General features: G+C 36.1%; 3 protein-coding genes across 3 annotated transcripts; 1 reads left to right on the plus strand and 2 right to left on the minus strand.

The window, feature by feature from the left end:
- The first annotated feature begins 268 nt into the window (after positions 1-268).
- On the plus strand, positions 269-4,770 carry LOC144567153 (nucleoporin-like protein). The gene is made up of 7 exons (XM_078317211.1): positions 269-580; positions 682-823; positions 1,001-1,175; positions 1,561-1,851; positions 1,926-2,003; positions 2,824-3,219; positions 3,963-4,770. Exons 1-7 carry the CDS (start codon positions 361-363, stop codon positions 4,305-4,307), a joined length of 1,647 nt encoding a protein of 548 aa, XP_078173337.1. The 5' UTR covers positions 269-360; the 3' UTR covers positions 4,308-4,770.
- Positions 4,771-6,235: 1,465 nt separating this feature from the next.
- Positions 6,236-7,030, minus strand: LOC144567652 (uncharacterized). The gene has a single exon (XM_078317820.1). The coding sequence runs from the start codon at positions 6,986-6,988 to the stop codon at positions 6,236-6,238; it is 753 nt and encodes a 250-aa protein (XP_078173946.1). The 5' UTR covers positions 6,989-7,030.
- A 2,610-nt stretch (positions 7,031-9,640) lies between these two features.
- On the minus strand, positions 9,641-10,402 carry LOC144567809 (uncharacterized). Its single transcript, XM_078317988.1, has one exon. It carries the CDS (start codon positions 10,400-10,402, stop codon positions 9,650-9,652), a length of 753 nt encoding a protein of 250 aa, XP_078174114.1. The 3' UTR covers positions 9,641-9,649.
- Positions 10,403-15,527: the final 5,125 nt, after the last annotated feature.

The raw sequence follows: 15,527 nt of genomic DNA on the forward strand, positions 1-15,527 counted from the left end.
TTTTTATTATTTTTAAGATAGATAGAAAATCACTATTTTTAAAATGATCCTGAATTTTCAGATTAATTGATTTTCCATCTATCTTAAAAAATAATAAATAAATTCTTAAAATTATAAAATTCGTTCTGAAAGTACATGTAAATAATATGAATAAATCATATTAAAATTCGTTCTTAAAATTTTTAAAACGAAAATATTGATCCTTACTGTGATTTGCATACTACCATAGACTCACTTATTTACTATTTAGTAACCTTTTAAAGTCGGCCCAAATTGACAAGCGAGAATCGAGTGCTCGGCGGCGGAGGTGCGAGGCCGAGAACCAAGAAGAGTAGCTTCTACTGTGCGAGGAACGGAGTAATGGAGGAGAATAGGAGAAGTATAGCTAGCAAGGAGGAAGAAGAGAGAGGCGGCACTTCGTCTCTTGTGGGTCCCTCTAGGCGATCGCTCCGTCCGTGGGCACGAACCGCTCCGTACACCCCTTCTCCCAGGCGGTTCGTCGCCGATTTCCTCTCCAAACCCTCGCCTCCGATCCGCTCCCTTCTGGACACCCCTCGCTCCTCTCTACCTCCTCTCCACGGTTCGTTTCCTCTTGCCTCTTGTTTGAAGCTGGTTGATGTTATTTTTTTTACTACTTGTGCGAACGATTTTGATGATTTGTATTGTTTTTCTCGTTCTCAGATAATGCTGCTTCTACCCTCGAGCAAAATCAAAATTCTGGTAATAGTACTCATGAACTCTTGCAAGAAAATGACCTACTTGCTGTAGATTACCGTGAATTTGCAGAAATCGAGCATTACTTGAAAGCAAGGACTTTTTCCAGGCAAGTGGGGTCTTTCTTACCATTTTTCCTTCACATCTAGAGCTTTTATTGCGTAGTTTTCCCTAAAAAGTTTAAATTTGAACCTCCTTTAGTAACTAATTTCATATTGGCGGAACAAATATGGATATTAGGCCTAAAATGTTAACTTGTTTTATATTCCATCCTTTGTTGTTGTAGAGATGAGGCAGCCCACCTAGTCGAGGTTATTAGGTCAAGAACTCCTGCTCTTCATAAAGTTGCTGCACTTTCTTTTACAAAATCTCCAACTAATATTAAATCTGAGTCAAAGCAATCTGGGTTGTTGGCACATAGAACGATAACTTGGAAGCCTGGTGATTCTGTTTACTCAAAGGTAAGATGCATCACAAAATGAATAATATTAGATTTTATTCCCAACTTCATCTTTTACTTTCCTATGGTAGAAGGGTAAGCAAATTAGTTTTGCAACCTTTGTTCTTGGTTTTGTGCAGGGTATTAAAACTGTTTCAGTCCTTTCTGGTTGCGGCATGTATCAATTAAATTTTCAGTTGGTACCAGTTGATCCCCTTTTGTCCATAACTTGATATCCTTAATCGTTTGTCTGATTTTTTGATATTCTTATAATGTGTGGTCTTGAGCTCAGAAAAATACCAAAGCTAATGATGTGTTTTTTCAATGAGGATCAAGACAAGAATACATTTTGAAATTGCAGTCCTTGATTTATGATATCTTACATGGATTCGTGTTTCTCTCTGTAGGCAAATGCTCTTGGCTGTACGCCAATTGAAATAGCCAAAGCATACATGAGTGATCTTAGTTCATCAAGAGCAGACAGTGGTTATCAAACAAGAACATCTAGAGATGCTGAGGATTCTTTGGAGAAGAATGACAGCAATAATAAGTTGCGCATTTGTTGGCCTGGTGCTATTTTACCTGGTAACAACAGTAGCTGTAGCACTCCTCAGTCAAGGAGAGGAAACACAGTTCAGGATGCCACCCCATCCCGCACTCCTTTTGCTGATTCTCATTTTTCGAGGTCAACTTTCAAGGTAACTGTTCTAAAAGCCTTTTAATTTCTGTATTGTGGCTGTGTTCATGTATTAATAAAACCTACTTCTTACAGATTAAGAGTGACAGAGATAGTTATGATCTGTTTTCCACAGGAAGGAAGAGACGGTTGACAACTTTAGATGGGGCAAAGGTATTGTCACGCGTCTCTTTTACATATATCATACTTTAAATATTACACATTACACTCATAGATTACATGTACATTTGCCATGCCAAGTATCCTGAAAAAGGTTTTTGATGTAATTTTTTTAAACTTGTTGGGTATTTCTAAAGATATTTTATCAGTATTTTTTTTGTAAAAAGGCAATCGTCCACTATTATCTTGATTGCGGAAAACATATTTTGTTTATTTTCCCTAAAAGAGATATGTTAAATGGTTTAGGAGTAATTAATGGAGTTGTGTTGCAGGTTTTGGAAGTATGTTTCTGGATAAGTTTGTACCTTCCATAGTTTATGTTTAGTTCGTCTAGTCATTATATAAACATGTTGTTTAGTTCATCTTATCCTCAATGAATGACCAGTTAGTCAGGATTTTAGAGAAATTGTGGTGAAAGTAAAACTGTAAAAGGAAATAGAAGAACAGCAACTTAATTAAGTGGAACCAATCATCGTGATTGCCCCCAATAGGCATAAACATGTTAATCTGTTGGGGTTGTTAAATTCGAGGTATGTCGGTCATTTCTTCTTTGCATTGAAATTCTGAGTAAGTGCTTATCTTAGTTACAGGTTATTGGGCTTGTAGTGATAAATAAGAGCATTTATTTTTCTTCTCCTTTTTTTCATATGCGAAATTCCTAGTTATAATAAAACTAATTTCTAGTGTTTCTTAAAACTATGCCTAAATTAGGAATCTTCTAAAATACTATCTCTTAAGCTAGTCATTAATGCTTGATGTACTGACACCTTTTCCTGTATCTCTTGATTTTTCTCTTCGATTTTCACATGTATAGAATCAAAAAGCAAAATTGCAAGATGATACAACTTCAAAATTTGCTGATCCTGAAGACAATAGAGAAACTATGTTGACGACCTTCACGCAAAAAGGAGCCTATCCCATCAGAAGGTCACATCACACTCCCCAGAGCTCACTAGGAAACGGTGAAAATGATGCAGCAGTCAATGGGACCAGTTCTTTGTGGGTACATAATCGCAGGTCAACTGAGACAGCTCATAAAATACTCAGCCACCTGGAAAGAGCCGCCATTCCCTCTTCTTTAGAGAAGCCTCCTTTGCAGAGGCAAATAAATAGGGAAATACCATCTCGGCCTCTCCTTCTCAAAAATAAAATGCAAGAAAGTTTCCAAGGGAGCAGGAGTAGCAACCAGAAAATGCCAGATGCCAACTTGGTACTGCATTTTGGTTGACATAGTTAAATTTCCTTTCTGAAAATTAAGCACATTTAGTGTCTGTGCAGAATGCTAGGAGTGTTTTGCATATTTGCAGCTGACAAGCTATATTCTTAGATGCTATGAGCTTTTTCATATTTGCAGCTAAAACTCGACATTCTTATGTTATCTGTCGGTGACCCTAACTAAAATTAAGCTTAGTTGAGGTAAAAGTGGGTAAAATGTATTCCTGGCCTTATTGTATTGACATGCAAATATTTGTTTATAACCTGTCTGTCCAAAGTTTAATGTAATATTAGATTTTTTTTGCTTGATTTCATGCCTTCATTTTTAAAACGTTAATAATTTAAAATTTAAAACATAAATGTCAAAATAAAACCATTAGATGTGATTCATGTTATTTTCTCTGTGCTCGTAAAAAGTTATCACATTTCGATTTTATTTTTATATGAATCAATAAGTTGAAAAATCAACGTCTATAAATTATCCACATTAGTACATTTTTACAAGCTCTTGATGACAACCAAAACAAAGTTGAAATGTCATAATTTTTTATACGTGCTAGATAAAATGATTTTATTTTGACTTTCAAGTTTTAAATTTTGAATTATTAAAGCTTTTTAAAAATGGAGGCATGATGGAGGCATTTGAACCACCCTCTGTTAAAACATTGCATGCCTTTTAACCATCATCTGGTAGTTTAGTCAAAAAGCAATTTGTGATTTTATTGTTAAATTTTGTAGGATGCTGCTGCTTCTAAATCTGATGCTATGGCGACAAAGCAAAATTCTGACATTGGGGGCTTTGGCTTCACATTCCCTGTACCTGCAGTGCACACTACATCTTGTGAGCCACCTCCAACTCCTACAATGCCTTCTCCCTCTACACTGCCAGTCAGTGTTAAAGAACCAGCAGTACCAACTTTCAGCTTTGGGTCATCTGGTTCTTCGTCTCGCCTTGTCTTCTCTTTTGGTTCTTCTGACAATGCTTTGACAACTCTGGATGAGGAGCCACCAACCTTCACATTTGGGTCCAAGAAGAAACGCTTATCTTTCAGCTTTCCCGAGAACGGTGCTGTTTGCTATTAGCATCTATCTAATTATTTGAAGTGCAATTGAACTTCTAGGAGCGATGTTTCATCAGTGCTCTGCACTAAGCAGTAGTTATTATGCATACTGGTAATGGGAATTTACGGGGTATCAGAAATCTGCATGCCCTTTTTGTTTTTCTGGCAGGTGATTTTGTCACAACTCAAATAATGCTTGGTTAATCACCATCTCTCTCTCTCTCTCTCTCTAATGAAAGATTGAACATGATTACATTTTTGTTCTGAAAAATTGGACATTTTCTTGAAGGCTTCAAATGTTGAATCTGCTGTTATACCAGTGTGCCTGTCAGCAAACTTGCCAATTTCTGATTTGGTACAAGGAACTTTATTGTAGGATGTTTGTAACACATGTACATGTTCTAGCATATTAAATCTTGTATGGCTGACACAGTCTTGATTCTTACATGTGTAAACAAATGTATAGTCCTTGATTTTTTCAAAAAGAGTACTGATCTAGTGCCTTTTGATTTGTCTCCTTATTTCGACCACCATTTATGATTGTGGGCCTTCACATGATATTGGGTTTCATCATGGTAGCTCAAAATGAGGGTACAAATTAAGGAATCTGAGGAACAAACAACATGCGATACATTTAGTGAAGCTAAATACTATTTGTAACACTTGATCGCTTCTGGTTTCTTCTTCTTTCTCCTCTGTTTTTATTGGTTTTCTTTTGTTTTCCTTTTCCCCGTGTAACCATTAAAGTAGTCAAAGATACAGTGGAAAAATCTTGAAGCCTTTTTTTTTGAAGGTCAGTTGGCCTTCGGCCTCTGGCAGTTTCATTAATAAGAAAGAAACTGTTTTTACGGCCTAGCTAATTACAAGTTGCATGCTGCAGTATCTCAGAACTCAGTTAAACCTACTAACTAAAAAAAAAATAAAAAAAAATCAGTAATCGCCTTTAGTTTTATCTCGTCCACTTCCTGAATCTCTCTCTTTCTGTCCTCTCTATATTTTGTGGTACCAGTTTTAAATTTCAGTACTGGTATCACTGATTATCGTCGCCACCTCTTGAACTCTTGTGCGAAGAATTCTTGTTTTGTTCACGCCCACAGGAGTCCAGCATCCTGTCACGCACGCCGTGTCCCATAGCTGTTGTTACGACGGTTGCAGGTTTTCCCTGTGGTTCCACCAAAAATTCTGGAGCATCTCATGGTTACTAGAATGCGCTGGGATGTTGAGTTGTTGTAATAAGCCCCTCCTCTCGAGTAGCTGCATTGGTATAGGATGTGATCTCCTGTTTTCAATCTATTATCAATAAAGCCTTTTTTATTCCTTTTTTATTTTATTTTTCTCTTTCCAATTTAAAAATTTAGGTATATTTATATCCATGTATTTCATTTGTTTTTCCTAATGATGTATCTTTTTTTTTCTCTTTTTTTTTATTTAGTACAATTTCGTAGGAAAAGATCTTCTAAAAAAATAGAATGAAAAAAAAAATCCTTCGGGAATATGGTGAATTTCACTGACTTCTTCAAGAAATCAAAATGGTGATATTTGAGGTTTATAGCCAAATGAACTTGTTCATTCTATTTGCATTCACCAAATTGTATTAGGGTCAATTTTGGATCAAATTTTCTTGTGTGGGTCTTAGATCAGATGGATCTCAATTTGTTACTGTCTCTATGTCGTTCCTGGCTTCTCTGGGATTGATTCTTTCGAACATCGACATATGCTTCCCTGGATCAAAAAAGAAAATTGACTGTCCATGACAACTTACCCTTGATATTAGTTTATACTGCAACAGAACTGAAAGTAATATCGAGTATTCTGTACTTGTTTGTTCACATGTGTTTCAGATAAGACAAAAAAATTCAATCAAGGATCCACAAAATTGATTGAAACAAAAATCATTTTATAATTCTGATTCAAGTACTTTTTACTATACACTTGTATCTAGTACAAAATTTACAAGGTACATAAATTCAACAGAGAAACTCTACATTGGATAAGATGTCGAAACAGGCTTTCTAGTCCGCTATCCAAGCCTTCAACATGAGATAACATAGATGCAATGTCGAGGACACCATCAATTTTTTGCCCGTTGTTTGCTGCACTCCGCTTGTGAAGCAATTTGGAGGCTAGGGACCACTTACCACACTTATGCTCGATAGTTTGTTTTCCGAAAGAGGAAAACACAGCTTGCAAAAGAGAAAGGGTAAGCTCTCTAGCCTCCATTATAGCTGAAGCACAAGCCAATGATCCTCCATCCAAAGATTCACTCTTTCTGGAATTATGCTTCTTAACATCCTTGCATGCCTTCTTTACCAGGTTGCTCAAGTCTCTGACACTGCCTTTTGAACCATTTGATTCACCTCTTCTAATTGATGATTCTTGATTTTGGATGTAACATTTCATCGCATCCAAATTCTCTCTTGATGTGCTGCAGATGTCCAGCAACTTGATTGACTCTTCGAGTTCTTGGTCGATCCATCTTCTCTGTTGCTGTTGTGATAGGCAGTTTTGGTTGCTAGACATGCTAACGACATCATTGATGCACTCATAAACACGCCCGATGGCCCTGATTGCATCAAGCATTCTTTCGTTATTGACGGAAGAAGACCCCACATAAGCCCTTACTTTGGTGAGCTCTTCTTCCGCCTTGAGCACAAATGAATGCGACCTTGAAGGCAAGCTGTTGGATCGGGAGTGGCAAGCCATTTTTGGTACTGTTCCTTAATTGGAAGAGCTTCTTTCTGGTGATTGATATTAGAAAACTAAGAGAGAAGAGGAAGGTAGGATGAGTTTGATGAGATCCCTTGCCTTGCATCTGCTTATATACCAAATTCACTAATTGTGACGAGCAGACAACAAGTATCTCATGAAGTAAGGTCAACACAATACACATGTGCTGCCAACTGAGGCTCTCCTCTTATCCAGGTCAGTATTGGAAGTTTGCAACAGATCTACCAACAGTTTACTTGTCAAAATATATTGAATAATTAGAAAGATTCTACTTGTCTACTTATTGGGTTTACATATATGCTAACAGAGTAGTTCTTTTAGGACACAAAACAAACATGTTGCAGGCGTGCAAATTAATTTGTTAACCACATTCTTTCAAGTGATGTGGGTTGGTTCACCAGAGTTGTCATGCTTCGTCCATTGATAGCAACATATGTCTAGCAAGAGAGTGATTTGAATTTTGAAAGAGATGAGGGATGTACGGACTTACAAGGTAGAAAGGAAAAACAGTGATGACTTGGCAAAAGCTTGCTCCCCATGAAAGGATCCTGCAGTTATATATAATTTATATTACTATTACTATATTATTATTATTATTATTTTATAAATATTATTACTCTTAATTAATTTCTTGCTGCTTTTTAAAATTTTTTATCTTTAAGAGATTCTTAAATAGTGTTTTTACTAAAAGATAGATGCAAGTGCTTGCCTAGTTGCCTGCATAGTCCATATACACTTTTTGCTGCACCAGTAGGTCAAAATAATTGCAAATGATAGGTTTTATATATAACAAAAGAATGGAGTATGGTGCTTCTTTCATTTTATATATATTATTTTCTCAAGAGTAAAGCATATTTAATGATTTTTCTTTCTATTTCCTGCCTCCACAGGACACTTGATCATTGGCAGACATGTTTACATTTTAATCTGTTGGCAGGACTTGGTCTCACTTTATCATATTAGCCGAAGCAAACATATCAGATCATATATAATCACAATAAATACTCCTGGAACCAGTGGAAGGGCTCCCCGGTACAAAAGTTCATAGATGAAATGAAAATAACAAGAGTTTTTCATGTTTGGCGATTGGTATATGGTTAGATAAAATTAATTACAAAATCTCTACACCAGGTAATAAGAAAAACCGTATCTGATTCTTTCTCAAGTTTCAAATATTTTCAGGAGTAATTCGAGCAATCATTATAAATTTTTTTAAGAAAAAAAATCCAGAAAAATTGGAACAGGTCATTGCAACGCAAATGTTAGTAGAAGTTTTCCAGGCATGCTGATATCTTAATCAAATTCCTTGATGCCTTCTTCATTCATTCTGTCATTGTAGGTGCAATTGCATCCAAATTAAATGAGTTGCTTATAGAACAATAATGAACTTCTGACAGAAATTCTTGAAATTAATCAAGAAAAAACTAAGAGCAAAGTGTCACAATATCTTGCAACTTTGAGATCAATTGAGGCTTCTCCTTGCCAGGCAACTCTTACCAGCAAGATGATTATTCATGTGGTACCAATTGAGGCTTCCGTTTGCCAGGCAACTCTTACCAGCAAGATGATTATTCAATAACAGAGAGGTTTTATCCTTCTTGTCGATTGAACTGCTTATTGTGTTTAAGCAAGCATGTGTTTACAGAGTGACTCTTTCATGCCTTACAACAAACAGGTCGTGAGTGTGCAATTTTGTTTTCCGTTTCCCTTGAATTAATTGAATAATAATGTGATACTACACATTGTTGCTGCTTCCCATATTCTTCTTGCAAACAATTTTACAAACAAGTTGCATTATTCAATTCATTCAATAATCACAAAGATTCTGCTTGTCTCATCATCTAATTTATGAATGTGCAGATTGTGTAGCAATTTGAGACGTTAAAACAAACAGTTCATGAGAACTAAACTAATTTTGTAATTTTCTCCGACTGAAATTGGATAATTGACCTGACGCTACAAACCTGTCATCGTGCATGTACAATATTTTGTTACAGGAGAGTGTAACCAATTGTAGATCAGTCTATATATATAAAAAAAAAACAGAGAGAAAGGGAGAGATTTGGAAACAAGATAAGCATGGGAATAACTTTATCGAAGGATTAGCCCTATTCCTTTTTATCTCTAAATTTTATATGTATGTTTGACAATTGTTTGAAGATAATTCTTTGGATAGTCTTAAATAAAATAGCCTTATAACTTAAATGATGAACATTCTCCTTGATAAAAAGATTTGTATTGGCTAAGTGATATGTATTAGTTCTACCCTACGTAATCCAACTGTAAATAAAAGATAACAGTTTAGATTTTCGGGCACAATCAATCAACTATAAATTATTACAAAATAATCCACCTGTAAATAAAAATAGGATGAATTGAGCTTCATTAGTAGATCTATCTGAAATTCTTGATCAGTTAACCTAAAATTTTCATCGAGAATTCTTTTTTGCCTTCACATAAGCTTCGCAAGGTCAAACAAAGAAAATTTTCTCTCGACTTCCTTGTTCACATAAGTTTCAGATATGACATGAACATTTAATCAAGGATCCATAAAAATGATATTGAAGCAAAAAAATTATTTTATAATTCTGATTCAGGTAACTTTTTTTTAATATACACTTGTATCATGTACAAAATTTACAAGGTACATAAATTCAACAGAGAAACTCTACATTGGATAAGATGCCGAAAAAGGCATTCTAGCCCACTATCCAAACCTTCAACATTAGTTAACAAAGAAGCAATGTCAAGAGCACCATCAATTTTTTGCCCTTTGTATGCTGCACTCTGCTTGTGAAGCAATTTGGAGGCTAGGGACCACTTGCTACACTTTTGCTCGATAGTTTGTTCAGTGAAAGAGGAAAACACAGCTTGCAAAAGAGAAAAGGTAAGCTCTCTAGCCTCAATTATAAGGGAAGCACAAGCCAACGATCCTCCATCCAAAGATTCACTTTTTCTGGAATTATGCTTCTTAACATCCTTGCATGCCTTCTTTACCAGGTTGCTCAAGTCTCTCACACTGCTTTTTGAACCCTTTGATTCACCTCTTCTAATTGATGATTTTTTATTTTGAATGTAACATTTCATCCCATCCAAATTCTCTCTTGAAGTGCTGCAGATGTCCAACAACTTGACTGACTCTTCGAGTTCTTGGTCGATCCATCTCCTCTGTCGCCATTGTGATAGGCAGTTTTGGTTGCTAGACATGCATAGAACGTCATTGATGCACTCATAAACATGCCCGACTGCCTTGATTGCATCGAGCATTATTTTGTAACTGAGGGAAGAAGACCCCAAATTATCCCTTACTTTGTTGAGCTCTTCTTCTGCCTTGAGCACAAAAGAATGCGAGCTTACGGGCAAGCTATTGGATCGGGAGTGGCAAGCCATTTTTTTTAAATGTTTGTTGAAAGAAAGAGCCTCTTTCTGGTGATTTGTAGTGGAAAACTAAGAGGGAAGAGGAAGGTATGATGAGTTTGATCCCTTGCCTCGCATCTACTTATATATCAAATGTTCAAATTATAATGAGCAGACAACAAGAATCTCATTATGTAAGGTCAACCCAATACAGATGTGCTGCCAACAGAGGCTCACTCATATCCAGGTCAGTATTGTAACAGATCTAAGTATATAACCAACATTTTAATTATCTAAATATATTGAATAATTAGAAAGATTCTACTTGTCTCTTTGTTGGGTTTACAGCTTTAAAGTGAAGTGGGTTGGTTCACCCGAGTTGTCATGTTTTGTCGATTGATAATAGCATATGGCTATCAAGAGCAAATCTTAATGGTTTTTTAATTTGATTTGAATTTTTAAAAGAGATGAGAGATGCACGGATTAACAAGGTAGGGAGAAAGAAAGATGACTTGGCCATACAGGGATGAAAATATCTGGCTGTGTTTTCGGCCCTGTTTTTGGCGCATTGGCTTCTAATGCCCAAAGCTTGCTCACTAGAAAGGATCCTGTTAATATATTATTATTATTGCTGCTGCTGCTATTGTTCTATAAATATTATTGGTCTGAACTTCTATCCTTCCCTACTTTTTCACTTCTTTTTTTTTAATCTTTTTACGAGATTTCTTAAGTTGTGCTTCCACTAAGTGTGGGTACAACACTTTCGTGCATAATACCGACTTTTGCTGCGCTTGTAGGACAAAAAAAAAAATGCAAAAATATGATTTTGAAATAACAAAGAAATGGAATATGGTGCTCCTTTTATTTTATTATTTTCTCAAGAGTAGAGGATGTTAATATTTGTTTTTCTTTCTATTTCCTGCCTCCACGGCTCCACGAGATACTTGATCATTGGCAGACATGTTTACGTTAAAATTTGTTGGAAGAACTTTGTCTCATTTTGTCATGATAGCCGAAGCCAAAGATATCAAATGATTTAAAATCACAACAAATACTCCGGGAAGGGCTCGCCGGTACAGAACTTAATAGATAAAATGAAATAAGTTTTTCAAGTTAGGCGAATTGTATATGGGTATATAAAATTACAAAGTCTGTACACCAGGTGATAAAGAAAAACCATATCTCCCTAGTTTCAAATTTATTCAGAAGTGACGAGTGATTATTTTAAAATTCTTTAAGAAACAAATCCAGAAAAATTAAAAATTGGTGCATATAATCAAATAACTGGTTTAAGGGGTCATTGCAATGCAATTTTTTAAGGAAATTTTGCTGGCCCGCTGATATCTTAATTAAATTCCTTGATGCCTTCTTCTTGATAAAAACAGAGTGCTTTTGGAAAAAGAGAAAACAAGAACACAATTTTTTTCTATTAATTCTTAAATATATTTCCTTCTCTTACATATTTCACAGAACACCACTCAATTTATAGTCTTAATATCAAAACAAACTCTTAAAATTCGTACACAAAATAAAAACAGAATTCTAAACAGCAGCCCTTAATTCTGACCCTTGGTTACTAAAACTGCCATACATTATTATAGGTAACTCCAAATGTCTTGAAACCTTCACCATTAAAAACTAGACTTGAAGACCTTTAATTCCATAGGTCATACACCCAGATTGACCAATGTTTACCCTTTCAAATTCGCATTTAATGTCACCTCAAAATCTGACTGTTTGAGTTTATTCTTTAACACTTCTGTCAGCTTATAGAAAAATAATGAAACCGTGACAGAAATTCTTCAAATTAAACAAGTAAATAAACAAAGAGGAAAGTACAATATATGCTGCCCTACACTTCTTATACAATGGAAAATAGGATGAAAATTACAAGGTACAAAGTTTCAAAAGAGAAAGTCTGCATTTGACCAGATGGCGGAACATAATTTCCAATTATTTCTCTAACCCTTCAATAATATTTATTTCCATTTAAGACATGAAATACTTCGTCTGCTAGCTAGCTCTTTGCATGCAACTCAGATTTTCTGAAGACACCTCCTGACAGCAGGCCACTTGCTGGTCTTTTGCCTGACAAATTGTTTCGGCAAAAATGAAATATGATTTCAGCAGAGACAGAGTAAACTCTTTGCTCTACAACAAGAGTGAGGCAACATGAGAAGAGGAGTCTACAAATCTAATTCACTCCTATTAACAGCCACTAATTTCTTTACGCTCTTTTTAAGCGCTGGTTTGAGATCTTGGAGCTGTCCTTTGATCGACAAACCACCTTCGTTTCGAGTTTAAAGAGAGGGCATTTCTTTTTTTTTGATAAAAGGCTTATAGCCCGTTTCATTTCAGAAACCCAGTTTGCAACAACAAAAACAGTTCGTGTCCAATCACAAATATCCAAAAAGCAAAACTAAGACAAACAAAACCTAGAAATTGTTCCACACCCGAATGGTGAGATAGAAACATAAGGAACAGCAAAACAGGAAACTAAGAGTTGTTGTAGTTTAATATAAATGCAAGCTAAATAAGATAGATTGTGTTAAGCAGAGGAGTTAGAGCTGCTTGCTGCCCCGGTCTTTTCCTCAATCGGCTGATAGAGTACCATCTGTGTATCTTCAGGGTCCCAGATCCTTAGAGGAATGTCCTCAATATTAGTCGGCATCCACCGCAGCACAATCTCCCGAACCTGTCGCTTGAGCATCCCTGCCCAATAATTAACCAAAGCCACAATCATTAGTACAATAGATCGAAAAGTTTTATTAATAATATGTTGAAAGCAAGCATCATTTTGTATTTTCCAAATCGTCCAACAGAAAGCACTAAAGACTACAAGGAAAGCAGTTTGAGACTGTTTATCTAAGGTAAAAGAGAAATCAATGATATCTGTGACAGAGGACCAATTCTGCAAATAATATTTGCTAAGCCCCATCCAAAACCAAAGTTGGTGTGCCAGGGTGCAATGTAAAAACAGATGATTAACATTCTCATCAGCTGAACAGAATTGGCAGGCAGTACATCCTTTCCAACCCTTAGCTTTGAGTCTATCTTTGGTCAAAATTTTATTGTTACTAAGTAACCACATAAAAATTTTAATCTTATGAGGGAGGGGTAGAGGCCACCATAGCAAAGGTCTAGACATTTGAATACCATCAAAATTGAGCAACCTGTATAAAGATTTAACTGAGAAGCAACCTGATACTTCCCATTTCCAAGAGATTCGATCATTTTGATGGGTGAAGGAAATGTTACTCAAGAGAGATAGTATGTGTGTCCATTCCTGGATCATGACAGGATCTAGCTGTCGTTTGAATTGGACAGCCCCACCTTGGGAGTGAATAACCTCTTGCAAGCTAATATTAGGAGTACTACATATAGCAAAGAGTTCAGGATAGGTGGTTGAGAGAGTGGTGTGGGTATGCCATACTTCAGTCCAAAATCGCACTGAGGAATGCATCCCTGGCTGAAAAGTAACACTACATTGTCCTAAGTTGTCTAATTTAACTATTTCTTTCCAAAAAAGTGAATGTGGTAAGGAAGAGCCTGAATAGTATTTATAGAGGATTATATCTTTCCACAAATGTGTGTAGGAAGGATCTTTAAACTTCCACCACCATTTCATTAAGAGGGCGACATTCATTTTCTGTAAATCCAAGATGCCTAGGCCACCGTATTCTTTAGCTAGACATGCTCGATACCAATTCACTAGATAATACTTTCGTTTGGAAAGTTCTGACCCTTGCCAAAGAAATCTCCGCCTAAGTTTATCTATATGATCTATAGTATACTTAGGGACTTTATAGATAGAGAGAGTATATAACGGGATGGAAGACAATACTGAATTGACAAGGGTTAATCGACCTCCTAAAGACAACATATTACCTTTCCACCCTTGCAGTTTCCTTTCAAATTTTGCTACCAAAAAGTCCCAATCTCTTTTTTTAAGTCCATCTTTAGCTAAAGGCAAACCTAGATATGTAAATGGGAATTTTCCTGTGGTACACCTAAAAATAGAAGAAAGTACCGAACCTTGATCTGTATTAAGGGTAAACAATTCAGTTTTGGTCAAATTCATTTGGATACCTGAGATGGCCTCAAAGGCCATCATCCCCCACCAAGCGGTCTCTACATTAGTGTCTTGGGCCTCTAAGAAGATGATAGTATCATCTGCGTAGTGGCAGTTGGTGAGAGCTGCATTTTCTTTGCATGGGGGTCCTAAACCTTTTAATAAATGTGCTCGTCTACCCTTATTAAAAATCCTACTTAAGGCATCAGCCGCTAAAATGAATAGGAAAGGAGACAAGGGATCTCCTTGTCTCACTCCCCTTTTACAAAAAAAATAGGAGGTGAGCTCTCCATTAACACTAATACAAGATTGAGAGCTCGTCAGCCACTGTTTCACCCATTGAATCCAAGTTGGTCCAAATCCTCTAGATACTAACATTTCTATAATGTATTCCCAATTGAGCTTATCATAAGCTTTCTCGAAGTCAATCTTGATAATGACTCCAGGAGTTTGGGCTGTTTGACATGAATGGATTATTTCTTGACTAATGAGAACATTGTCAAGGATATACCTACCTTTTAAGAAGGCAGATTGGCTGTTATCTATAAGTCTACTCATAAGAGATTCTAGTCTATATGTCAAAATTTTTGAAATTAACTTGAAACTACAATTAACCAAACTAATAGGCCTAAATTTGTTGATGGTTTTGGCATCTTGCACTTTAGGGATCAAGCAAATAATAGATTTATTTATTTTAGAAAGGTCCAAAGTTTGGTGATGAAAGCCCTGACAGAGGAGAGTAAGGTCATGTTTGACTAAATTCCAGAATTTTTGGTAAAACAGAAAACTAAGACCATCAGGCCCGGGAGCTCCATGAGGAGCAGAATCAAACAATGCTTTTCTAATTTCTTCCTCACTAAATGCGCGTTCTAGGTGAGAGGCTTCTACAGAAGTAACGAGCTCAGTTGGATCCCAAAATGTAGGAGAGAGAGAGCCAAATTTAAGGCCCTGTTCACCTAAAATAGATTTGTAGTATTGTATGACATGGGATTTAATCTCCCTCAAATTGTTTGTGGTTTGACCATTGATCTCTAAGGAATGTATCCTATTACTCTTGCGCCTTTGTGTAGCACAGGTATGAAAGAA

This window comes from Carex rostrata, chromosome 16 (genome assembly GCF_964058835.1).
Source record: "Carex rostrata chromosome 16, lpCarRost1.2, whole genome shotgun sequence".
In the NCBI taxonomy this organism is placed as follows: domain Eukaryota; kingdom Viridiplantae; phylum Streptophyta; class Magnoliopsida; order Poales; family Cyperaceae; genus Carex; species Carex rostrata.